Source organism: Berghia stephanieae, chromosome 8 (genome assembly GCF_034508935.2).
Source record: "Berghia stephanieae isolate SIO BIC M18660-M18661 chromosome 8, UCSD_Bste_1.3, whole genome shotgun sequence".
Lineage (NCBI taxonomy): Eukaryota > Metazoa > Mollusca > Gastropoda > Nudibranchia > Aeolidiidae > Berghia > Berghia stephanieae.
The window spans coordinates 39,385,386-39,412,797 of record NC_088367.1 but is presented as its reverse complement, the minus strand read 5'-3'; the positions used below and the strand labels follow the sequence as shown (position 1 = coordinate 39,412,797).

Below are 27,412 nucleotides of genomic sequence, written 5' to 3'. Positions count from 1 at the left end.
TTGGAATATTTAGATTTTGTCGCATCGCAATATTATTATATGATTAATACACAGGAAAGCGCCGCAAATATGATCCATCGACTGTAATATTCGGTTTCGCTGATAAATGCGTGGCTAGTATGATGAAGCAGAAGAATCATGGACTATTCCATGCTTGATTCTCGAAAAATCTGTAATTGTCTGAAAATGTTCAATTGGGTTCTAACCATTTAAGATTTTGGAGATAATTTACAATAATGCCTGACAGCATTTGCTGTCAATACATCTGTAAGTTTCACAACAACCCAGTGAAACAAAATCTGATTGGTGTAAGCTGTAACGTAAAATATTAGATAGCCAATGAAAAGCAGTGTGTCATTCCTTTACCGTTTTCAGCCTCCATCTTCCTCGTGTGAACGTGATCGTTAGGCAAAGGTAAGACATTTAAACTTGATTTTTTTAATGTTTTGCTCTCATATATATAAAAAAGAGACTGGTGACCACATTTACAGGTGATTAAATTTCTTAATTTTTATGGGTTTGATGATTGTTGTACGGGTTAATTGTCCCTGATAATAGCCACTTCGGTTCGACTTAGTCTTCAGTTCAATAAAATAAGTGGAATTGAATAAATGAATAAGTTGAGTAATAAGTATAAGTGGTGAGTGAGTCAACAATTGGTTTATAATATAATCTATCAGAACACAAGAGTAACTCAACCAATATTATACTTCTACCTTATTCTTTTGGATCATTTGTGAGTCTTGCACAAGCTCGCTACTCAATTATTATGGATTGTCTACGTACACGGTAACCCTAGCCCTAGGCAGTTTAGTGAGCAGCAGAAGTGGGAGTCAAATTGTGACTCGACCCAACTCGCCCATAGGAAAGTTATGACTGGAAATTGCCGTTCGCTTTTACTAAAAGTTTTTGGAGAGTTCAATTAAAGCTACGAAGATAGACTCAGAGCATAAGACCTCCCTAGCCTCGTGTACAGAAGACTCACTCAGAGATCTAATTGAAACTTATAAATTGACTAACCGTCTCTACAAAGTAGACGTTAAGGAAACATCTGAAAAAAATTCTTTAGTCAGCGAATTGTTGAGACATGGAATAGCCTGCCTGAAAAAATAGTTACAGCGCCAACAAGCATAAGGCTGTCATTATCCCCAGACAACAGATTACCTCACATTTAACAAGGACAAAAGAACAAGAGGCCATTGTTATAAACTTGCCAAACAAAATTGCCCTTTAGGAAACATCCGAAAAAATTTCTTTAGTCAGCCAATCGTTGAGACATGGAATAGCCTGCCTGAAAAAATAGTTATAGTTATAGCGCCAACAAGCATAAGGCTGTCATTATCACCAGGCACCAGATTACCTCACATTTAACAAGGACAAAAGAACAAGAGGCCAAATTTCGTTATCCCCAGACAGATATTTGAAATATCTATAAAAACATCTGTGATTATTCTCCGCCGGGCGGAAAATAACCAAATTTGTTATTCTCCGCCGGGTGGAAAATAAAAAGGATTATTTTCTGCCGGGTTTTCCAAGTTGATCCTTGACACTTAGCGGACTCTCTATATTATGACGGATTATGACCCCTGTGGTGTAGTGTAAATAATCTGGTCGTTATTTGCCCCCCCCCCCCCCCCCCCCCCCACCCCCCCGTTATCAGGGAATCAGTGGGTGATAGTGATAGCGGTGGCAGTAGACGGTAGGGAATCAGTGGGTGATAGCGGTAGACGGTGAGGCACACTTCATTCCGCCCCAACTAGAGAAAATTGGGTTAACGTGTCTTTGCCATACTGGTTCAGTTTGTTTAAAAACTCTTCATAGCTAGTGAATTTGGTCCCCTGGATAAAATCCATCCTGCTCATGCTCATCACCAAATGGAAATGAATGAAATGCGTGTGGGATCACGTTAATTCGTTGTAGGTAACGTGGCATCTCGATAACAGCTTGACACCGCAGCGGAAAACCCGGCGGAAAATATTAAAAAGTACTATCTTCCGCTGGCCGGCGGAGAATAATCAAATTTCGTTATTCTCCGCCCGGCGGAAAATACTCACTGCCAAACATAAAATTAACTCTTTTTTAAGATTCAACCCGACAAAAACCGACGGCATAATATTCATGGGCGGGGTAGCCAAAACTGGCCTCAGTAAGTAAAATCCAATCGTTGTGAAGGAAATGACAGGTCTGTCACTGCCGCAGGATGTTTTCAGCTTTGATTTTGATAGATTTGCCGACAGAAAATAAAATATGTTGTAGAAATTGCGATTTGAAGCTATTTTATTTGTTGGTGAAAATCATTGACATTGCACTTTGTTTGGTAAAAATCGGGAAAAAATTACGACTTTGGTGATTAAAAATAACAATTTTTGTAAACTCTAAAAAATATTATGAATAATTTATAACTCCCTTATTTGTAGGGCAATTTTGTCAATCGTGGTATCAATTTTATTGTAATAAAGAGATAGGAACTTGAGAGTTATTTTTTCTAATGCGAAATTATTACTTTGTAATTTTAGCACTAAGAAAAGTAGTTGGTAAATAAATTTGGTACACCCCTTTGATATACCGCCACCGTCCATTCGTGTAGAATTGTGAATCAAGCATTTCAAAGTCTTCGACCAATCACAGGCTATCTATCCAGCTGGCTCAAACAAAGACGCTTCTTACCGTCCATGTATTACGCTATTGTTATGCAAGGAATATAACACCTTTTTGAGTAGGCCTAAAAGCTAAAATCTAAAAGTAAAAAATATAATTCTGAGGAATTTGAAAGTCACATTGTTGAAATCTGCTTGAAAAAATAAGAACATCGGTCTTTATTTCAGAAAAATCGGTTGAAAACCAATTGTTTTACGAATAAATTTGATTTAGAAAATTGCTTTTGTTTATTTTAGCTTTTTTTTAGCAACTTTTTTATTTATCGGCCGATTTTCTTGATTTTTATGTCATTCTTTATATCTCAATGAGACGAGATCAGTGATATAATTTGTTTGTTTCAAATGTAACAAGAACATAATTTGGCATTTTTACCTATCAACCATGCCTGGATAATTTGTTCAACAACGTGGTGATTGTGATGCAACTATGCGATGAGCGTCTTCCACTGCCTCAGCGATGACTCAATGTATTGTTGACATGTGAGCTGTCAGAACGACCAATCGTTGAAGGGTCAAGATTCTCAATAGCCAACCGTTCTTCGATCAAAAAACTTAAAGAACTCACGAGAACGAAAGTATGAAATTTGGTGATGGACGGACCTATGAAATCGCTTCTGGGTGGAGTTTAGCCATGAGTGACTAGAAAATGAAAATGCGACTGCAGACATCAAAGGGTAGGCTTATATCATCAAAGGATGTCTACATGATTGACATGGCCATATAGGGAACTCATTATCTACTCCCCATAATCTGAACACGAGAGGGGGGGGGGGAGATGGATGGGACATTTATCCCTTGCAACGTTGCAACGTTCTGTAAAAAGAAGACGGAATTAAAAAAAAAAAAAGTGGCGGAACCAGGATTCGAACCCACAATGTCAATTCTGGTAAAACTTCCAGGGCAGACGACTAAACCATTCGGCCATGACACCCACTTCGAAGTCGACGCATATTCCCAACAGGTGTTGATAAAGACATTAAAGTATTTAACCCAATTTTTTCATTGAACTTACGGGTGCTCCGCAAAGTGACATAGCCCACAGGCCTCACTTACACAGTAACCAGGCACCTAGCCTCAGGATCTACACAATTAACGTAATCGTGTACCCCGCTGTTGGGTTTGGGAAGGGAGGGGCTAAGGAGCATTGAGCTTTCTGTGCAGTAACTTATGACCTTGACTTCTATCACCCCCACCCTCCTTTGTTTAAGCAGAACAGTAGCTGGACTGCCAGATGCCCACATGCATGACTAAATTGGCCAAACAATCATGCTTCCATTATCAATTTTTTGTTTTCAAAAAAATAAAAAAAGGCTTTGGTTAATTTTTTGTTTATCAAATTCGCAGATTTTTTACAAGAGGATTAGAGTAAGTATTTAGCCACAGCGACCTCTGGCCATCTGTCAGTTTGTAAAGAAGAGACGTCAGAATTGAGATGCATAATTTAGCTTTGAAATTGAGACATCAAGTTTTAAATCGAGCTGTATAGAAACAAAGACACATTTAATCATGAAAACTGTAAATATTTAAAATGCTTGCTTTGGTATGTTAGGAGATCAGTTAAGTTAAGCTATTCTGTACTTTGATGTCACATGATGAATTTCCAAACTTTTGAAGAATATCAGTGTTTTTATGTTTTATATTTCTGCCTAAAACTGCTATCATTCATCCTCTTAGTGAGAAGAATTTACATAAATTTATTTGTTCATTAGAGATGACAAGCTCAAACTTAAGGTTCCATCATTATTTATAAAATTTTGTTTCTTTGGTTGAAAAGATTGGTTTTACTGATTTGGACGAGGTGGACAGAGGTTACAAGTTAAATGAGACATTACAAACAAGATAGTTTGTTACTGCCGATTTTCTGGATAAATTTGTAGCCATCGCATTTGGATGTCATAAAATATGGTTACCTATGTGTTCATTCAAATGCATTTATATTAGTTTTTGTTGCTGTTGACGTTGGGGAAGGTAATGTGACATTTTGGCGGACATATCAATTGGATGGTACATGTTTGTCCCGGGACTTAGAATTATAATTTTTTTTTATTGCCCAGAATGTCAAGTATCATTGATTTATCTTCATTGATGCCAAAGTCATGTGACAATTTCATAAAAACACATGTAAATAAAAAACCCAATCCACTTTTTAAACTAAATTCCTATAAAATATAGGTTTATAATACAAAGTATTGTGACCGAAAATTCAAAAACATATTGGATTTTCAAAAGTAAAAAACCTCTATTCAGCTCACATGAAGCTTTCAAGTAAAAAAAAAGAAAATATAATTTATTAAGGCTACATTGTCTCAGGTGCTTATCTTGGTTAAGACTCAGGACCCGGATCAACTTAATTAAATCAGATTAAAACACTTTGTTCTACTTCTGGACAGTTGTATGCCTTTGTTTTACAATATCTCATTTTTCTAATGTTATTCATTTTTCTTCTCCTGTTCAGATTAACACAAGATGTCTGAACCAGAAAAGTAAGTAACATTTTTGATCCAAAGCCTTACATTTGTTCAATGTCAGATCAAGAGGCTTTCATCAAAGTAAATATCGTCCCCCACTTAATTGAAATTCTGATCAGTTTGACTTTGAGTTCACTTTTTGGCATTTGTCCACTTCCAACACAGTGCCTGATTTGGACAGTGTCTTTTATGTGAATAAATTTGTTATGAAGGCAAATTTATGTTTGTCGAGACACAAGCCTGTCAACACCATGAATAATTTCAAGTTGGAAGTTTTATTACCTCTCTTTAGACGTATTCTGATGTTTTGATATGTGTAAATAGAAAGGAAGCCTTGCGCATTTTTTTTTCCTCTTAAAACGTTTTTTTTTTCTTGGTCAAGAAAAAGTTTTTGTTTGTATAGGAAAGGCCTGTTACACACTTAGCCAGTAAGTTTAATGGTGTTTTTTGATGAGCCATTTTGTCTAGAAATCACTGATGTGAAGGAAATGGGTGGAAAAGTATGATGCATACACATGAAATTGAGAAAATAGTCAATCCAATTTGAACTAATATCACTCCGTTCTCTTGTATTTGTATTTAGAATTTTTTAAGGGCAGAGGAATGATTGTGTTGCCGGATGAAACTCCGAGGACTAACATTTTTCATATATTGAATTAGCTTCCTTACACGCCAGAAAGCAAGAGTAGAAATAGAGGGTTAATGAACTTATCATGCTTGTCAATATGAAAAATTAAAAAAGAAGAGTGACCCATTTACCTGAAGTGGTAGTAACTTGGTTGTGCTAGTTTGGAATACAATACTTCCACTTTCAATGTCAAGTTCTGATGGCTTGTATCTATACAAAAGTAACATGTCATCATTTTTTTTTTTCAGGCCTCAAGTTGAAGATGTAGAGGATGTAGAGGAAATTGAAGACCATGCCGGGGGTAAGTGAAGGGAAAGGTTGGGGTACGTGAGATATTGATAGTATGGCTCTTATTTTCACTTGATGCATGAATGCATGATTCAATGCCTTGTGGATGGAAAAATCTACTTTGGGGATAGGTATTGAAATCTTTAGTGTATCTTCCAACACCCGTATTTATTGTATTTTAAATAATTTATTTTTTTGTTTGCTGTGATTTTTATGTCTTTTATTTTTTAAGATCATCTCTCCACGCTATTAGAAATGGATATTCTGCTTTTTTCTTTATGGGTGCCTGTCTGATCTTTAGGTCTGTTTTCCTTTTTTTACTATCACTGACACTTTTTCAGAGCTGAGAATCTTCCTACTAAAATCGGATTTCCACCTAAAGGGTGGTTCCAGTCATCACCATCACAATTCGCCTTTCCCAAATTTTTCTATGAATAAAATAGTCAACTAAACCACTATATCAACATCCCTACCACCACCACTATTACAAGCACCAATCATTCTTATTACCACGACTACTACAACCACCACTACTCCTACAACCACCTCATCATCCCTTTGACCACTGCTGCTTTAACCACACATCGTCATCCTTATCACCACCACTACTACAACCACCAACACAGCATTGTCCCTATGACCACCACTACTACAACCACCACATCATCCCTATCACCACTACAGCTTCTACCACATCATCATCCTTATCACCACCATTACTACGACCACAACTGCTACTACAACCACCAACACATCACAATCCCTACCACCACCACTATTACAACCACCACCACATCATCCCTATCATCATTGTTACTGCAACCACCACCACATCATCATCCCTACCACCAATACTACTTCAACCACCACCACCACATCGTATTGCCTTTCATGAGTACAACTACCACCATGCCATCGTCGCTACCACTAGATTAGTGCTGTGGTGGCATTGTATGATCACATAGTACCATTCTCTAAGTAGATAAAATTTTATATGTTGTAATTACTCTCTTTAAACTTGCACAGTGTTGTCCGAAATTGCTGCGAGACACATTTTGGATTACATCTCAATTAAATTGAATGAAATTAAAATTTATAGGTTATAATCACATTGATGGGTCATGATCTGGGCCCTGAAAAATTTCCTCCTTTTTTGTGACCAGTCAATCTCATACCTGTTTAAACCTAGAAACGAGTAAAATTGGAGGAGAAAAACTTTTGTATCTCTGGAGATTTAATTATACAAGTATATCTGAAAATGTTTTGTTGTATAAGCATTAAAAAAAAATCATTGCTTGATATTACTAGAAACTGAATAAAACTGTTGATAGGAAGTTTTCATCTGGCATGTTGAAATGTATATTAAAGAAATTATATTTTGAAAGACAATTATTGACAATCTAACAACTAAGTTACTAAAGATTGCATTTGCTTTTAATCCTTTTTTTAATGGAATAAAATAATAATTACTAATGTCATCCAAATTTTAAAAATTTGCCGCTATTTTTTTATTTTTAGGTGTCTTGTTTATCTTGTTTTGTTGACAAGTGGGAAAATCCATGTTATATCCGTTTTCAATAATTGTTACACAAATATTTACTGTTGTGACTTTTGACTCATATTTTATTATAGGTGAAGGCGGGGACAGTTCAGCAATTGCTGCACAATTAATGAAGAATCCAGGTGTTCTGGCTGCACTGCAAGATAAATTTTCATCCATGATTGGCACATCATCTGGTTACATTGAAAGGTATTGCTGACATGAGATGCTCTCTTATCTAAAAGAATTTTTTTTGGCCAGGATTTACATAAAGCTGAAGTAGAAAGGCTGCAATTCTGTTCCTGTTTTGGGCCCTGAATGTTGTTTTAGACAGAGGTAGTTTTTGTGATATTAATGGTTTTATCCACCACCATAATATAACAAAATTGCAATTTGTCAGTTCATTTTTTTTTCTTTGTTGTTGGGTGCAAGATTTCCGGCTTTTTGAAATGGATTTTAGTTTATTTCTGGCATCCTGATCATCTCAACATAATGCCATTTTGAGGCAATTAGTCACATTTCAAAATTAGACCTGTAAATTCTCAGTCAATTAACTGAAATCAGTCAATTTGTCAAATTCAAATATTTAAAAAAAGGAAAGAAAGAATTGAAGAAAGAAAGAATTCACAAATCGTAGTCGAATAACCGTAAAGTAATTAGGAGTGTTCCACAGCACTACGCATAGCGTATGGGGGCTGTTTATATTAACGATGGATATATTGCCAAGGCTAAGCGACGCTTTTTAGAATTGGCGTGTCTGAACACATCCCAGTGTATTTTCACAAAGCCTTCGTTAAATTATTGTATCACTTTCCAAACCTGTCGTGATCCCAACGGTAGCCAATTTTAACTGAGCCGCCGAGCGATAAATTTCACTGTTTCATCTAAGCCAAAATTGACATTTACACGAGGGCTCTTAAAAGAATGAAAAAGAAAAATGCGAAAGCTGGAAGTACGTTATGTAGCTACCTTCAAATCGAAAGTTAGGATAGATTGCTACAAGCACATCTCGACTGCCTCACGTTGTAAACAAACTGGTTGACCGTTTCTTCACTGATTGGGTACTTAATTATAAGGAACGGTGGTAAGTAGCCTAATTAATTCCCGCGCAAAACGTTTTCTGCCATTGTTTTGCTCAAGCGAGCTTGCTGTTTACTGTGGCGATTTACCATTCATTTCGATTCTTTGGATTTTTCCGCTATGGCACGGCTACGCCTGCCTAAGTTTCTTCATATGATTATAATTCACTTCTCCTACTTCAGTGTATTGGCCAGAAGTCATATTTATTTCAGTTTTTTTTTCTGTCATTAAATGATTGAAAATCAAGTTTGCTCATTGTTACATTATTTTAGTTAATGTTCTCACAATGCCTACTGAGCTGTTCGTGGATCGCAATTCAGACTTGTCGAGCATTGATAAAGATGTGAGGAATAAATTCAATTGGTCATGGCACTAGAAGTTACAGATGATAATAGTGATTATTTTTCTATGTCAGAAAAATTCCAGAGGCAGGAATATGACTTTGATGAAGTCATCTTTACTTATATTATGAATGACATGCTTATTTAACCTTAGCATTCCTTCTACTTCTACATCAAATCAATGGCAGTCATACTTCCAGTAAGTAATAATACCCACTATTTTAATGTATTGTATTTATCACTCTCCTCACCAATGATGCCTTTATTTTAAAAAAAACAAAACTGGACTCTTCAGTTTGTCGAAGAGTTTTTTTTTTGTTTTTTTTTAGAGCTCATTTACAGGTCTACAAAATGTTTCAGGCTTTTTAAAATTTGTTGGCATTGAATTTCAGGCTTTTTTTGGCCTGACCTACTTGCACCCATGCAAGGTTAGAAATAATATGTATGATCATAAAAAGGGAGTGCATGAAATTATTATAGATTATTGTCCCAAGTTTTTCCTTCGTGACATTTCAACACTTTTGCTAAAACATTTGTTGATATTCCATCTTTTTTGTCAAAGGTATTCGGGTGTGGGCAAAACGGAGAGATAATCATTTAGACTCCTTTTTTTTACAGGTACTAAGTACTATATGTATTTTTTTTTGCTTCTTGTGTTATCATTGAAAATCATATGTGTACAGTGGAGTTAAATTATTGCATTGCAGAAATTATCAATGCTTATTTTACTTTTTTCTTCTGAATTTCCAGTTTACCTAAAGAGGTCAAAAGAAGAATCAAAGCTCTGAAGAAATTACAAAATGAAGTCATTAATCTGGAGTCAGAATTCTACAAAGAAGTGAGCTCTTTAGAATTGAAGTATGGCCCAAAATATGCAGAGTTGTTTGAAAAGGTAGGCCCTTTGAAAGTATTGATAACGATTACCATACTCTTGGTTGGTAGGTTAGTCATGTAACAAGCAAAGGGATCAATTTCACTCCCATCTACATTCAGGGATTTTTTTCTGACCCTTCACACACAGCTGTAATTGGGTAGCTTGATCTTTTAGATTTGGCAGGAAGAATTTTATGATAAGACTAGTGTCCTATCTAAAGAGTACCAAGCAATTGTTTTGTCTTTTTAATCTGATAGACTCCAGCACTGTGAAGCTCTATGACTTGGGATTCATGCAGATTGCAACAAGTAAAAGAGCATTGTTCCCTTGACTTAAAATGACAAGTGGCATCTGAACTCTTTGATTGCGAAAAATGTTGCCTAGTCATTTATAAATGTTATAGCTGTCAACAATAATTGATATGACTATGAAGTGAATGGAAAGATATTGGTCACTCTCTACTATTTTGAAATTATAAAGCTCAATGCAAAATCTAAAAAATCAAATATTCCATTTCAACTGCATATAAGATTGTTTAAATTATTGTAGTTGGAATTGAGCTAATGTGTTATAATGGTGGTCTAAAATTTTGATACGGATGGATGCAACTGAACCTGGCAATTTTTCTGATGGAAAAACCTGACATGATTACAAATGGGCATAATGATGTATGGACCACCAAAGCTCTCATGAACAGTCAACCACTTTAGCTCCTGCAAAAAAAAAAAAAATAAAAAAATTATCACAGACACATAGAACTGGGAAGATGCTATGTCTCTCTTTTTTTTACCCACTGCACATGTGGCTATCATCGAGATTCCCCTCCTTGCAGTTATATAATATTTACAAACTTGATCTTCAGCTTTTATATAGCGGGATATCCACCTAATGCCTACCTGCCTGCTTTTACGGATTGTCCGTTATTGTTACAGAAATTAGGTAACAATTTCTGACATACGGAAATGGAAGAAAAATTACGGATTTGGATTTCACAGCAATTTGGTCGTAGTATTAGAGAGGAAAAAAAAAATTAATTTTTTATTTTAAGTTCCCGCAGTTATCAAAGAAAGAAAAAAAAAAGTTCCCTTGCCAGCTCGTAATGGAGGTCAACATTTATTTTACGTATGGAAGGTTGTAGATACGCAGTATTTTTTTTTCTTTTTTGTTGTTGTTGTTGTTGTTGTTGATTGGGGTGGTATTACTAAAATTGTACCATTTATTACTGGTGATGAATTTGTGTTGGCTACTGATTTTGAATTGTTCAAGTAGACAGGTATGCTAATGCTCAAAGCGCTTTATAAGGGGTCCCTGACCAACAACAACATGTAACAGAATGAGACATGGTGATTTAAAAAATTTTTCCAACGGAACGGTACTGTTAACGGCCAAGTACTCATTTTACACCTGAGTATGTTGAGAGAATGTGAGTAAAGAGCCTTTTCCAAGGACTCAACAATGCACTTCCGATCCGAAAGCGAATGTCATATACCACTAGACTACATAGTCACACAGAATTCAGTAAGTTATACAGTGATGATAATCTTCCGCGGGTCCACGGAATTTCAGGATTTTGTCAATTTCTCCAAAATTTCCAGTTTTCCTCTTTTCCAATATTTTCCTCGGTCGGCTGACTCGTTAGTTAAAAAACATATAATAACAATCGAAATATTTTTTATTCAACTGATGAGCCCGAATTATGGAGACATCACACCTTTTGGACAAGTCTCTCCTCTCTTTCTGTCTCTGTCAAACCCACACCCCCTTCACTTCCCACCACCTGCTTCGCTCACGGTCACACTAGAATCATTAAGTCCAATCAAGTCCGATTGTTTTTTTTTAAGGACCCTTTCTTTGATTAGCTGATTATCATTTTAAAAATGGTGAAAATGTCTTTACACAAAGTTATATGGAAATACTCCACTAACTTTAAAAACTAATACAAATGATTTCCTTTCTGACATTGGTGGATACCCTGATATTTTTTTTCTCTTTTATGTGAAGTAATTGTTTGAATGGGAATATGTCACTTTCTATTTTACAGAGGAAGGATATACTTAACGCTAAAGTAGAACCTACAGATGAAGAATGTGAATGGCCTAGTGATGATGAAGAAGATAGCAAGGAGGCTGGTGATGGTTCTAAATTAGCGGTAAGGTGTTAATTTTATCATCACAGCTGCCAACCCCCATTGCCTCAGCAGGAACATCATTTTTTAAAAAACTTTCTTTAAAACACCCCTTTTTTATTTTTACTTTCATGGATTTTATTTGATTGTTTATTTTTTACTCACCAAATATGCTGTTTATGGAAAACCGAGAAACATTTAAGAATGAAACTGTCCACGAAATCAATTTCTAAATAAAATAAAAAAGATTGAAATCCGTTCATGCCCAAGGGGAAGCATTTTCGGCTCCAGTCGTGGAATCTTTACCACCTAAATTAAACCCGACCATGTGAAAGTCTACCAGTCTTCAAACGGCATTTGAAAAAAATCTTTTTCATTCTGCTTATTGTGATTCTATGTGAACTTCGAACAAGATACAAAAAAAAATTATTGTAAAGGTACTCTGAGCACTATTTGTGGGTACTGGTGCTATATCAAATAATAATTATAATAGTAATATAATAAAGAGAAATTTATCTTTTGGTTCTATTCCAATCAGGACTGCACAGCGAGATAGGGGGAGGTGAATTGTTCAAAGCAAACAACTAGGAGCATTTGTATAGGGCAAATAAAAAACCTCACACAGTGCAGGGGAATATTTCAGTTATATTTCATTACAAAGACGTCATTGTGATGCACTTTTTTGCATTGAAACCCCCTTATTTTTCCTAAACCATGATAATGGTTCGTTTTATTTTCATTCTTCACGTAATCGCCACTTTCAGCCTTGTTTCTGAGCAATTTTTATTGCTCCTTGGTTTTCAGCTTGGGAAATAATATTAGTTAAAATATTACTGATTATCATTCTTGGAATGGTATCAAATTTGATGTGAGTGATGTGATTAATTTGATTAATAACTCTGGTTCGGATCCATGAAGTTTTATCTTTTTGGCTGGTTCCCTATTTTAAAGTCTTTGTCTTTGATATAATTTTTTTAAATTTTGCGGCATGAGAGATTTTGGGTCTAAATGCTAAATGTTCATTGTGCTCAAATGAATTATCTGAATGTGTTCTCTGCGGAGAATGCGCTTGAGAAAAAATTCTTTCTATTTAGTGCCATTTTTATCTACTGTGTAAAGTGTTTTACTGGAAGTTTTCATTTATAAATGTTTTAATATTTGTTTGTTCCAAAGTATCAGATTACATAATTAACAGATATAAAAGAAATCGCTTATAATGGAGCATTCACGGGAGACTCATTTAAACCGCCTAGATAGATTGTGTAGAATATGTGCTGAATCCTCCTTGTCAATTAAAGAAAAAACAGCCCGGGGGGGGGGGGGGGGGAATAAACGTTGCAACTTGCGTAATAGTTATTGGTCTCTATGCTGCTTAAGAAAATGTATTATTTTTGTTATTGTTATCTTGGGTGTCTAAACTTTTGTTTCTTATTATAATTCATCATTGAAATCCACATTTCAGTATAAGTTTCGAAAGTATATCTTACAATTTGATGTCATTCAGCTTCAGGGATGGGGATTTGCTGATTTTTCAGCATTTGTGGATTATTTTGTTTTATTTTTTGGTGGGAGAGGAATTGTAAGTTGGATTTTTTAATAATAATAATAATAATAATAATAATAATAATAATAATAATAATAATCTTTATTAATGTCCAAAACAATTGCAATTTGTCATTTGGTTTACAATGTTGGAAATTAAAATTACAATACAGAGTCAAAAATACATTAATAAAATAATATATAAACATCAAATTGATAAATGATATGACTATCTAAATGAAGATGACGTTCATAAGTGTAATTTCGTGTAATGACATGCCATATGTAGGCTTCGCTTCAGTTCTTCTGGTTGCAATGATTTATAAAGGTGGATAAAGAAGAATAAAATTGGGCATAGCATTATGTTGTTCAAATATAGATCATCCCTATGATTAGTTTAAATAGCATGCCACAAGTTTGTGTGCTTTGTGATATTTGATGTACCCTTGGGTGCATTGATCTCCAATGTAGCCCGAATCTCAACAGGATGAGTTGAAAGACAAGGTCAAGGTAGAAGATGGCAAAGGCACAGGCGATGAGGGTGGCGATGCTAAAGAGAAAGGTCAGTTTATATAGTGAATTTTAATTAATGTGTTCAATCATTCTTCCTTCACTTTGAAAGGTTCAATGTTTTAAAAAAATCAAATAACCATTTGATATTATCTGTTTGTTATAAGTAATTTTAATTTCAGATTCTAAATCCTTTTATGGTTATGATTAATGGAAATAATAAATCAAAGCTCTAAATCACTTGAAGCAAATGTTTTATTTGTGAAAAAAGTATAGAATAATACGATATCAAAATTTATCTGTTTCAGAATTTGTCAAAGGCATCCCAAGCTTCTGGTTAACTATTTTCAAAAATGTTGATATGCTTTCTGATATGGTCCAGGTAGGTTACAATTTAATTTAATTCCTTTTAGTCCAAAATGATTTGAGGTATACATTTTCTAATAAATTTGTACAAGTAAACACCTATGCAGCTTATTGCAACCCATGGTCAGGCCTAATCTCTCAAAGGCAAGATTTTGTATGTGTAATGTTTTTTCTCCTCCAGTGGTTCACGTTTTTTTAGGAAACATCTTAAGGGCTCTTTGCAAGGGCATATGTTTGTTTATAATTAAATTATGACATGTGTTAATTTTCTTTTTAAAAAGATGCGCTGTGTGTTTATTTTTCTTTTTATCAGAAAATTACCATCATCTTTCATTTCTTTTGATATAAACGTTGTCAGTAAATATGCTCAAACAGTTTGCCAGTTTATTTGATTGTGCAGAATGTAAAACGGAGTTGTAAATTTGAGTAATTTGATATTGATGGGCAGATCTGAATGAAGGATGAAATGATAAAATGCCTATAGCACTTGTGTGAAGGTTGAGGGCTGGCTAATGAAGTAAATTGTTACTGTACTCTGATTTTAATGTTTGTTCTCCCATTAAAAATTTTAAAGCATTATTCGCTTTGTTTTTGCAGGAATATGATGAACCAATTTTGACACATTTGCAAGATATAAATGTAGTTATTCACGAACAAGACCCAGTGGTAGGTATTCTTGTTATTTATGGTGTGAATCAAGATGATTAGTTTTTTTAATTTTTATTAACTTCTCTGTTTATATTTTCAAAGCAATTCGGTTTTGGCACAAAATGTCCCCATCTATTCTTTCAAGTGGCTCTAAACTTCCCTAGGGGGCTCTGAAGGCTCCATGTGTCTTATCCTTTCCATATGCTTTTGTCTTTTTTTAAAAGAATGTATTTAAACCAGTTAGCTTCATTTTGGATTTTTTCGTTTTTTCTTTTCCTTTGGTTAACGTTAATTTACCTTCTTATTTCTCCATTATACATTTTGTGATTAATAGGTTTTTTGTTTTTGTTTTTATTATTGTGTATTTTGTATATGAGTGTCCTTTTTGGTGATCTTTCGATTGTTTGTGTTAAGACTTTAAGTGGTCTCAGATACATGGGCAGATAGCTCTTAGATGTACACCTTCATCCTCCTTAAATTTTGTCTTCCGGGTCTCTTTTTTTCCTTGGCATTTGCTATCTATGTCTTAAATTATTTTGACCATGCTCAACTCTTTTTACAAGTGCTGAAAAGATTTACAAATGTTGTTGTACAGATGTAAAGATCAAATAATATGGAGGACGTCTTGTCTTTGCTTGTTGTTTATTACATAAAATATATTTGAATTAAAAATAAAAATCAATACATTTTATTTCCACAGGGCTTCTCATTAGAATTTCACTTTGAAGAAAATGAACATTTTACTGACAAAGTTCTCACGAAGCGATACGAGATGAGATACACACCTGATCCTGATGATCCTTTCTCATATGAGGGACCTGAAATAATTAAATGTACAGGGTAAGTTTCCATCTTATCTCATAGTGATTTTGTACAAAACTGTGATTGAGAAGTTTTCTGGTTTATTATTTTCAGAATTACTCATTAACGTTTTTATATTTGGGGTGTTTAAAGTAGAGATATTTTAATAATTACATAACATATTAGTGATATCCCATCTCAATCTTATCTTTGTTCTAATTGTTAAAATTTCATGCTTCTTCCATTTTTTTTTTTTCCATCACTACAAATATTCAAAATATTTTACTGACCTCCCACAGTAGAGCTGTTGCGGGACACTGGAACAGCTGGCTGTCCCCCGAGACCCTTGTGGCAAAACGATTCATCGAGTATTGAATACTAGGAACTGTATTCAGGCCTGTAAATCTTCCGTCTATTGTCGGATTTCCGACAGTACAATTTTGCTCTATAAGTGCTAAAAAAAAATAAAATAAAAGTAACGCCAAAGAACAGAACCAGTAAAAAAAGAAAATAAAAGACTTTTATTTCGTTCCTCGAAAAAATTAGATTTTATTCCGTTTCAAATGTCGACTTAAAAAAAAACAAAACAAAAATACTTTTTATTTGTCGCATCAAAGACAAAACATGCCGTCTATCATTTAGCTATAATATTATCATGCCACCTACACGCTCCGCTAGACGCTTATGTATTCACTGCCTGGCTACTGTGCCACAGCCAGCGAGAGAGAGGTCGCGAAGTTCGCGTGAGTCGTCTTCACACACACACACACACCTAGTCAGTAAATAACGCACACACAGAAGTGTCAAAACGGACCGGAAGGTTTCTCTCTATTTTGCTACCGACACACATGCATATCTCTGGTTCTTATTTCTCAGTCTCTATTTTATTGGTTCTGTCCCGATGTGAGACGGAAAAAAATAATAATGCGAAATAATTATTTTTCTTCGACATATATATTCTTCTTCAAAAGCTCTCACACCACCGCACCACCTCTTCTTCTTCTTCTTCTTCTTTTTTTTCTTCTTCTTCTTCTTCTTCTTCTTCTTCTTCTTCTTCTTCTTCTTCTTCTTCTTCTTCTTCTTCTTCTTCTTCTTCTTCTTCTTCTTCTTCTTCTTCTTCATCATCTTTTTCTTCATCTTTTTCTTCATCTTCTTCTTCATCTTCTTCTTCATCTTCTTCTTCATCTTCTTCTTCATCTTCTTCTTCATCTTCTTCTTCATCTTCTTCTTCATCTTCTTCTTCTTCTTCTTCTTCTATAAGAATTAATCCAAATAAATGAAAGAACCAGCGTAAACATTTAACACAAACAGGAGCGAAGATACACATCCTTCAAGCGGGTGGTTGGATGGGAGCATCACCCTTGAATCATATACCAATGATGTTCGCATGGGTGTACGATCCGATAGTGATGTCGTTTCTTCTTCTCTTTACTAGCCTATCCTGCTTCTTTGGTTTGTGATTGTATTTTTGACAGGGGATATTTTTTTTTCTGTAAATCTTCTGCCTGTTTGTTCTTGGTTATTTATAATTTAGCTTATGACATCTTTAGGTTATGATTTTGATTTAAATTTGTACTATTTTTTTGTTAGATTGCTTGGTTTTTTGTTTCAGCGGTCTCTCATATAACCTCAATTGTGTTGGAAGAGACCTAAAGCAACAAACAAACAAACACATCCTTCAAAAGCATAGGAATTGTTCTCTTCCTTTCATTTTACAACTAACTCAGACCTGGGACCTCAAATAATTGGTATTTTTTTTTTTTTGATACCATGAAATAAGGACCTCGTTATAAATAAGTAGGGGAAAGTGACATGATTTGACTAGTCAATTGACGTGTCATATCTGTGTTGTGTCCATATTTTTGCGTGTTCAAAAAGTTCCGACATTTTTTTCACCAACCATTTACAGGCCTGTGTGTTGTTTTCAAACTAATTCACATCCAATAGCTAGTAAATAAGTGACCCGGTGTCTTCATTTTAGTTGGATGAAAGAGAAAGCAATTCACAATCCGGGCAGGAAATTCCATTTTACCGAATGAGAGATTGGGGGATAAGAAAGGGTGAAGGGAGGGGACATTGGGGGGGGGGGGGGGGGGAGGAGGAGACTAAAGAGAGATCGGTTGCCTGATGACTTAGTACATGGGAGTGAAACGGATGCTTTTGGTGCAGGTGTTTTAAGCTGAATTTTTTGGTTTTCAAATAAGTTTCCTTTTATCTTTATTATTGTTAATGGAGAATAAAGCATACCTGCCGAATCTTATGAATTTTTCGTAATTTTATGACTTTTAGACAAATGTCATGGCCAAGCACGAAATTTTTGGGAAAATTCCGAATTTTAAATTATTATTAATACTTTAATAATAATAAGAAACACTACTACTACTACTACTACTACTACTACTACTACTACTACTACTACTACTACTACTACTACTACTACCACTACTACATACTCTACTACTACTACTACTACTACTACTACTACTACTACTACTACTACTACTACTACTACTACTACTACTACTACTACTACTACTAATAATAATAATAATAATGATAATAATAATGTGGTTGTTCCTACACAATTTCAGAAATTACGAATTTCCTAGTCAAATTACTAAAAATTGACATAAAAATTACTAAATTTGAAGTTTTCAATTTGGCAGGTCTGATAAAGCATTTCTAGCAAAAGAGCAAGTCAGATTATCGTGACTCAGACTTCAGTTATCTATAATTGCTTTGCTGTTACTTGTCTTTTGATGAAGATGTTGGGTCGAGTAAGATCAAATTTCGCCTTTAAAGGGTTACATTGCTACTGGTTACATTGCTAATCCCCCCCATTAGTGGGACATTAGGGGAATCTTCTGCTCCCCTTTTGTCTAGCTTTTTTGTTGTGCTTTTACTTTTAACTTGTGATCTACGACTTTCCCTCTATCATCTTCCTTTTTACTGGCGCTGAAATGACCTTATCGTGTTACAAAGCTTCAAAACCCCTAAAACAATATTTTAGAAAATTTTAGCACTTTATTTGGTCAGTTTTGTTACATAAGTTGCATGTCCTTGTTTATTTTCAGGTCAACAATAAACTGGAACAAGGGAAAAAACATAACAGTCAAACAGGTCAAAAAGAAACAAAAACACAAAGGCAAAGGTTTGACTAGAACCATTACCAAACAAGTACAAGCAGACTCCTTTTTCAATTTCTTCAACCCTCCAACAGGCAAGTAATCCTTGATCCATAGTGTTATTTCTTTCTTCCCTCCACCCCCTTGAAAAAGATATTTTTCTCTTATTTAACAAAGCACAAGTGTGGTTATAAATTGTAAACATTTTTTTACATTGAATTGAAGTGGAAGGATTACTGTGAATGTTCCTTATAACTGTTCGTAGAACACTCAATTCACAAGCAGGACTAACAGCCATCCCGAATGCAGTCAGGAGTTGTTTCTGGCTTCCCTATCCACTTAGTAGTGATTGGGTAGCTTTGTGTGTTTCTGAAAGGTTAGCATCCATTCCAAATGGTGACAAGCAATTGCTATTTGTGTTGAACGCTATTGAAACTGGGATACCCTCAGGCCCCATTGACCTTACTCTATTCTGAAGGACTTCTTTTTTTACTTTGAGAAAACAGACATGCTTATTTACACATAGACACTATACACTAATCCTAAGATATTTGAAAAAAATGTTTCTGGTGAAAGATGGGAGAGGGTGGGGATTTTTTGTTGTTGCAAGTATTTGAAATATAAAGATTGAATATGCTGGAAATTCCAACTTTTATCATTTGTGGTTGCTTCCATTTTATACATATTTTTTTGATTTATACATATTTGTATTTTTCAGTGCCAGAAGGATCTGAGTCAGAAATGGTAAGCAGTGTGAAATGTTGAATGTATTAACTCTCTTGAGACTGAGGTTTTCTTAACTCTACAAGGGCTGAAGACTTTTTATTTAGGGGTTTTCTCATATGGTTTCTTTGCATTCTACATGCTTCCTAGAGTATATATATTTTAAAATGTTTGTTGTTCGTAAAGCACTTGCACGTTTAGTGGATATTGCGCTATTTAAAAGCTCAATTTTTAAATTTTTTTGTTTGATTTGTATTGCCTCATAAATTTATTTTCAATTTTTTATGAAGTTCCTTAAATTTTTCACCAACACACTCTTATATGAATTAGTTATTTACAAAGTTATCCAACAGCAGATCTCATAGTGGCCATGGAAGTACTTGCTGTGTCTTCTATTCCCCTGTATCTGTTTTTCAATTTCTGTCTTTGTCTTGGAATGAGATTACTTGGCTTTGTCCTGACCCTGGCTGGAATCCTTGGCTGGGAGCGAAACAGTCGGATGTATAGTTATAGTTTTGGGAGATGATATTTTTTCCCTTGTAAATCATATCTTTGTTATTATGTAGTGTTATTTTGTAACCATTTGAGTGTATTCATCTTGGTGGGATCTTATGCTGGTGTCTGGGTGAAACTTTTAGGTCATCTCAAACTAAGTACTTTGATAGTGTGCTCTTGGAATCTAGATCTGTTTACTATTTGAATCAATTCTCCTTTGTCTTGCTTATTCTTGGGTGCTTTAATTGTAATTCTAGAACTTTTTACTATCTCATTTTCTTCCCTTTTACAGGCGCTGATATGACCTAAATGTGTTGCAAGCGCCACAAAACCCTTAAAAACAAAAACAAACCAACAACAGGGAGTGAGATGACTGAGGGATTACACTTTCAGATTGTACACTTTTTCTCTAAATATTCTTCTTGACAAACAATCTTACACTGTTTCTTGTGTTGAGGTTGGCAGCCCCGAGAGTGGAAAATGGTTGTTTTAGGAGACACTGTTTTTCAAATTTATTTGTCAGCCAAGAAGTAGAAATTGGCTATTTTGCTTTTTATATCCTCAAATATTCATTCGTTCATTGTCAATTTCCAGTTCTGAATGTTCAGATGAGTCAAAAATGAGAATTCATATTTTTAAAAAATATTTTCCAGGATGAAGACACAGAGGCCTTGCTTGGAGCAGACTATGAGATAGGCCATTTTATTAAAGAACGAATTGTCCCCAGGGCTGTCCTATTTTTTACCGGAGAAGCCATTGACCAAGATGATGATGTGAGTTTGGTTTTTACATATTTTTCTCTTTTGTTGTAATGATAATGATAATAAAAGCCAGAAAATAACGGTGATGATATGATGGTAATGTTAATCCATCCAGATGCTGACTAAAGCTGAAAATGCTTTTAATGGTTATCCTTTATCATAATGTCTAAATAGCCTGTGAATGTTTTTACTGTTTATCCTTTTTTATCTTGGTGCTGAAATCAGATAAAAAGTATTTTTATTTGTAATCCTTTTTTCATGATCTCAATGCAGATGCAACATAGAGCATTTATTTCGATTTACCATTTCTTGGATATTTAATTTAATGCCTTTTATTTTATTTCATCCACAGTATGATGATGAAGACAATGAAGAAGTGAGTTGGGTTTTTTTTTAACCTCTAGTATAGCATTTGTTTATTGTGGCATTTTGGACCAGATGGACACAATAATTGTCAACTTTGTCTTTAGCCAATGTATCCAGGGTAAACTATAACACTCAACATGGTTTACATGAGTTCCTGGGCATTGACTTCCACATAGATAAAATTGGCGTCTAGAGACTCCATTTGGTCCAAGCGGGTGGTTGGATGGGAGCATCACCCTTGAATCATATACCTATGATGTTCGCATGGGTGTACGATCCGATAGTGATGTCGTTTTTTCTTCTCTTTACTAGCCTATCCTGCTTCTTTGGTTTGTGATTGTATTTTTGACAGGGGATATTTTTTTTTCTGTAAATCTTCTGCCTGTTTGTTCTTGGTTATTTATAATTTAGCTTATGATATCTTTAGGTTATGATTTTGATTTACATTTGTACTATTTTTGTTAGATTGCTTGTTTTTTTGTTTCAGCGGTCTCTCATATAACCTCAATTGTGTTGGAAGAGACCTAAAGCAACAAACAAACAAACAAACATTTGGTCCAAATTATGCCAGATTCTAATTTTTCTCTATCTTGAGTTAAATATTTTTAAATGTCTGTTTCTGGGTCAAAATTCAAATGGTCCCAAACCCCTCCTAAAGCATTTTCAAGTTTTGATTCATGTCAAGCAGGATGGAAATCATAAAACACCCTTGGATAGTTGGTTTTATAATAGTTGCTTCAGTTGTAAGGAAGGAAGGTGTTTAGAAGGTGGCTGATTGAAATGGAGATGCGGTTTCTCATCGCCTTCTAGGGTAATAAATAAAACTGAGACCCATTTAGGATTGAGAGCTTCTTGATCAAGGTTATTTCCAATATTTTTTTCTTCGGTTTATTTGTATATTTTAAAACAAAACTGATCCCAGCTGATTCTCTTTTCCCCCCTAACAAGAGTTCCAGTTGTGTAAGCATATAATTGCTGTTTTGTTTCCTTGTTAAGACAACCACTAAATTTTCTTTGAAGTGCATTACTTTTTTTTTTTTCTTTTCATTTGAAATATTTTTTTCTCTTCTTTATTTTCCAATTTAGATTATTTTGTTTTATGATTTTAGTTTTCACCCTGGGTGGGGATCCTGACCTCCCATAGTGGGCAGGGAGGTACATGCTGTGTCTTCTATCCCCCCCATACCCGTTTTCCAATTGTTTCCTGTCGTCTTGGAATGAGATTACTTAGTTTTGTCCTGATCATTGGCTGGGAGGGAAACAGTCGAATGTATAGTTGTAGTTTTGGGAGATGATGTTTTTTTCCTTGTAAATCATCTCTCTGTTATGCATTATATTATGTTTAGTTTACATATTATATTATATGATTGGTAAACATTTGAGTGTATTCCTCTTAGTTGGGACTTGTGCTTGTGTCTGGATGAGACTTTTAGGTGATCTCAAACTAAGTACTTTGACGGTGTGCTCTTGGAATCTACATCTGTTCCCTATTTGAACCAATTCCCCTTTTATCTTACCTTTTCATTTGTGCTTTAATTGTAATTCTAGAACTCTTTACTATCCCATTTTCTTCCTTTTTCTTGGCGCTGATATAACCTTAATGTGTTGCAAGCGCCGTAAAACCCTTAAAAACAAACAAACATTAGTTTTCACCGATTTTTGTTGTTGGTCTGATTAGATTAACTAACATGTGTGATTTTAGGTCGCTTATTGTAACAAATTATCTCAATTATTTGATTAATTGTGTGTATTTGTTCACATGCTGTCAGTTCTCAGTGTCCTCATGATTTAAAACATTGTTTCTTTTACATATTTCAATTTTTGTCAGCATTTATTTTAGCAATTCAGAAATGGTTGAAAAATTTTGATTTTCTTTTTCTTCTGACAAAGTTTGTCAAAGACAAGCATTTGCTAAATTCCTACATAAATAGAAAAATGATCAATTTTCAACCATTTGAAGATTTGAGTTTGTCTGTGCAGAACCACAACACTCGCACAAAACCATCTTTTTATTTTGTGAAACAAATATAAGAAAGTTGGGATATAACAGAACAGTGTTTTTAGATTTAATTTTTCAATTAGTTATGGGCAATTTTTTTTTCTTTTTTTTTCTCTCCATTTTTTACTATTTCGTATGACAAATGTGAGCAGTCGAATATTCTCTATCTCATTTTCTTTTTCAGGGAGAAGATGAGGATTATGATGAAGATAATGATGCTGACTATAACCCAGATGTAAGTTGATCCTCAAATTGTCTATTTACTGCACATGTTCATCTCAAATATTTTAGTGACATTTCTAACAGATGGAATTTTGGGATTTTATTAGTCAAAGTCTGTTTCACTGATATTTCATTTCCGATTTAGACCTTCTGTTACACCCCCATTGAAAGCCATTTATTTATATATTTTTTTTCTTCATTGGTAATTTGTAAGTCTTAGCCTTATTTTATATATCATTTAAAAAAAAAAAAGATTTTAATCATATGTGACCCATCGCCTCCAAACGGCATTACGTCTGGGTGATTAAGATGCTAAAAATGGAATTTGTAGCCAGAAATCTGACTTGTGTTGTTTGTATGTTTTATTGAAGGGAATATCATATTTTGTTGTGCTGAATATCAATAATTCAAATTTTTTTTACTAGTTTAGCTTTAATTTGACTTTTTAGCATCTGGTTCATCCCAACATAATACCATTTTGAGGCAAAGGGTCACATATGTGTATTTTTGAATGATACCAATTATGATTTTTAAAAAACCCCTTTAATATTAACTTGTAAAATGAGGTGCACAGACATTTCCTGTACGTATAAGAACCCAATCCTGTGTTTTTCGTTTTTTTTCTTTTCTCTCTCTCTCCATCTAAAGGAAGAGGATTAGGTTTCACTCAAGATGGTAGGAACCGTCAACCTAACATTAATGTCTTGGTTTTATCCACCTTTATCATGACTATTCTTTCATCATTATTGTGTTGCATGCAAGACGTTCTGCTGCTGCCAATACTTTTTACTTTTACATTTAATTTCATTCAGTTGCGCCTGTGATTACTGCCCGTATGCAAGTGTTATTTGGAAAGAAAAAAAAAGATTTTGAATTTCAATATCTGTTCATGTTGTGGTCTGTCTTTTTTATTTTTACCTGTTTTCCTTCCTCTTTTTATTTTTTATCAGAGTACCTTATATTATTTGTTCACAATTTTAAAACAAACAACAGTAAAATTAATTGTTTAGACGTTTGAAGCAGAATTGAGCCTCTATTTTGTCTGTCTTCTCTGGAAAGCTTATTTTCTGTTTACTTGTTTGCTGTGCAATCACTCTTTCTGAATAATGGATTTCTGTAAGTTTTTGAAGCCCAGGGCCTGTGATAGTCTACAATTGTAAACCATTGTAGCTCGATTTATTAATTTCATAATGCAAGTATCCAAAATGCTTGATTTAATTTTTCTAGGGTAATATTTTTGTATTATGCTTTTATTTCAGCGTAGAAAACCAAGACGAAAGGTTTAGTTGCTGGAACCAACCTCCTTGTATGCCAATTTTAAAAATAAGTTTTCATAACATTGTTACTTTTCTGTTGATGTTTTGGAAAATTTTGTTTCTTTCTCAGAGCTGTTACCATATGTTTTGCAAAACTAGTCAATTGATAACATTGTTTTTAAAAAAGAAGAAAAAATGGAAATCAATGAGGCTTTGTTAAAAAAATATAAATCTTTTTTTTTTATGATTGACATCTTATTTAGTCCCTTCATACTAACATTTTTCTACTGTTAAATTACAAATAATTTAATCTCATGAAGCAAGGAACATCAGAAATTTGAATCTAGGCTATAAACAAGTCGTCAATTTTCAATAAATATCCATTTGACATATTTAAATCCTCCGTATTTTCTGTTTCCTGGACAGGATGGTCTTATCAATTGTATTTTGATTATTGGTTATCTTTTCTGTCCTCACCATGTCTTATGAGTTTCCAATCTTATTTGTCGAGATTGTTCTCTATTTGTTTCTCAATGGATTTTTAAATTTTATTTAAGGTTCAATTAGATTGCGATTATTCCATTGTTCTGATTTAAGATTTAAAGGTTAACTTAAAACACTGATATCACTTACGAAGAAAGGGAAATGAGGTATGTTAAAATTTAAGGGATAGCCCACTTGTCCTTGATATCATCTTTATATTTTAAATCTTTTATTTCAAATGGCTGTAACTAGCAATAAAAGTATGCCGCATTTCATTTCCGAATAAATGTCAAAAACGTTCATTAAAGAAAGAATTAAAATAAAAACAGCTACTGATGCGTGATCAATGAAAGCTCTGGTATTTTTATTACTTGGCTGGATATGGGTGATGTTTTTTATTCTGTCAGATCGTGTGATATTATGATGCTGTATTTTGAAGAATTTGACTCTGTCATGTGTTGTATGGTGTGATATGATACTGCATTTTGCAGACTTTAATTATTTCTCTGTTGAGCGAGTATGTGTGTGTGTGTGTGTATGATGAAATATGATGCTGTCGTGTGTGTATGGTGTGATATAACAATGCCCTATTTTACAGTACCGCCTTTCTCTGTTGTGTGTGTATGATGTAATATGCGCTGTATTAAGCAGAATTGACTTTCTCTATTGTGTCTATGGATTTAATTTTGTGCTATTTATTCCTGCTGTTTTTTTTTTTGTTTTTTTTTAGTTGCTTTTCTTTTTTTGGTAATGGGCACTGTGTTGCATTTTCTAATTTTGAATTTTTTTCAACCATTTTTTCCCTTTCTTTTTGCAGTGTAAAGTTGTTAATATATATTGTGTTGGTTGCAAAATTAGTGCGCAGATGAAATTTTCCTGTTACAACTCAAAAGTTATGCAGACCTGCCACAGTATTTAAAAAAATTTTTTTTTGGGGGTGGGGGCAATACGACAGTCTATCCAAATCAGAACAAGATAAAAAATATTTTCATCTAGCTTTCTAGGGTATCTATTTTCCAACTGATATATGTTACTGTCATAAAGGCTGACTGTATTCTGTCTAGTGTTGCATACATCTGGCAGATCTTTGGCTGAATTGTAATGTTGAATCGACACTGTTTTTTAAATATTTTTCTCACACTCATTATACAAAACCTTTCAAATTTAATGAACTGAATGATATTATGACTTGTGCGGCTTGAATTTTAGTTCCCAAGATGGAATCTTATATCTCTGAAATTTGTGAAAACTGCAAGATCTGATTTTATATCTCATTTCCTCTATAAATTCACGATTGACTACAATTTGTCAGATTAGTTTTCATTTCATATTGATTTTAAGTTTGTTTCATTTTGTTTTATTTAACTAAATCAGTATTATCTGTCCTTAATAATTTATGATGTTTACAATTTTAGATAGGAGTGAAACAGACTTTGATGAAAGGGAGTTGAAAGTTGAACCACTGAACTTAATATGAAGGTTGAATATATATAATTATTTTAAATACTCATTTTCTCTGAGATAGAGGACTAATTCTTTTTCCTTTTCTCTCTCTCTCTTTTTTTTCCAGACCGAGAAGCCCGCTGATTGCAAACAGCAGTGATGAAATATTTATTATCTGTCGACTGACTGTACATTGTTGAAAATTGTTTATAAAAGAGCATCCTTGACTTGAATTTGTGCTATGAGGACTTATATTTGAGTTTTCAGTGACTGTGGCAATATTTTGCAGTATGATTTGCTTCTGATAGTTGAATATGCTTTGTATTACTAAGACCTTCATCTTAATTATTAAACATTATTTTATTCTTTACTCAGGTAATCTCTTGTTTTCTTTTCTTTTTCTTATAATTGGAATTCATAGTTGTTGTTTTTAAACTGGGTGGGGTTTTTGACCTCTCATAGTGGGCAGGGAGGCACTTACTGTGCCTTCTATACACTTATGTTTTCCAACTTGCTTTCAGTCTTTGTTTAGGAATGAGATTACTTGGAAGGGAAACAGTCAAATGTATAGTAATCGTTTTGGGAGATATTTTTTCCGTTGTAAATCCCCTCTCTGTATTATTATATTTGTTGTTTTAAATGTATAATGTAAGCATTTGAGAGTCTTTCTC

At 34.1% G+C, this 27,412-nt stretch overlaps 1 protein-coding gene across 5 annotated transcripts; it reads left to right on the top strand.

Moving 5' to 3' along the window:
- Nucleotides 1–289: 289 nt before the first annotated feature.
- On the top strand, nt 290–27,111 carry LOC144978658 (nucleosome assembly protein 1-like 1). Of its 5 annotated transcripts, none has more exons than XM_078924982.1 (17): nt 290–414; nt 5,113–5,140; nt 6,002–6,054; nt 7,674–7,791; nt 9,753–9,894; nt 11,918–12,025; nt 14,030–14,105; nt 14,362–14,435; nt 15,017–15,085; nt 15,768–15,907; nt 18,943–19,088; nt 19,712–19,737; nt 20,865–20,984; nt 21,325–21,348; nt 23,522–23,572; nt 24,819–24,865; nt 26,869–27,111. In XM_078924982.1, exons 2-16 carry the CDS (start codon nt 5,124–5,126, stop codon nt 24,843–24,845), a joined length of 1,191 nt encoding a protein of 396 aa, XP_078781108.1. In that variant the 5' UTR covers nt 290–414; nt 5,113–5,123; the 3' UTR covers nt 24,846–24,865; nt 26,869–27,111. The 5 variants fall into 5 exon arrangements, with proteins under 5 accessions (XP_078781108.1, XP_078781105.1, XP_078781107.1 ...); XM_078924979.1 differs by having other exon boundaries at nt 14,015–14,105; XM_078924981.1 differs by lacking the exon at nt 24,819–24,865 and adding an exon at nt 24,208–24,234 and having other exon boundaries at nt 14,015–14,105.
- Nucleotides 27,112–27,412: the final 301 nt, after the last annotated feature.

What these genes read in the sequence shown, in the direction of transcription:
- LOC144978658 (XM_078924977.1), top strand. An exon ending in ATGCAGAGTTGTTTGAAAAG is followed by an intron (nt 9,895 to 11,917) that starts GTAGGCCCTTTG and finishes TCTATTTTACAG; the next exon opens with AGGAAGGATATACTTAACGC. An exon ending in ATGATGAAGACAATGAAGAA is followed by an intron (nt 21,349 to 23,521) that starts GTGAGTTGGGTT and finishes TTTCTTTTTCAG; the next exon opens with GGAGAAGATGAGGATTATGA.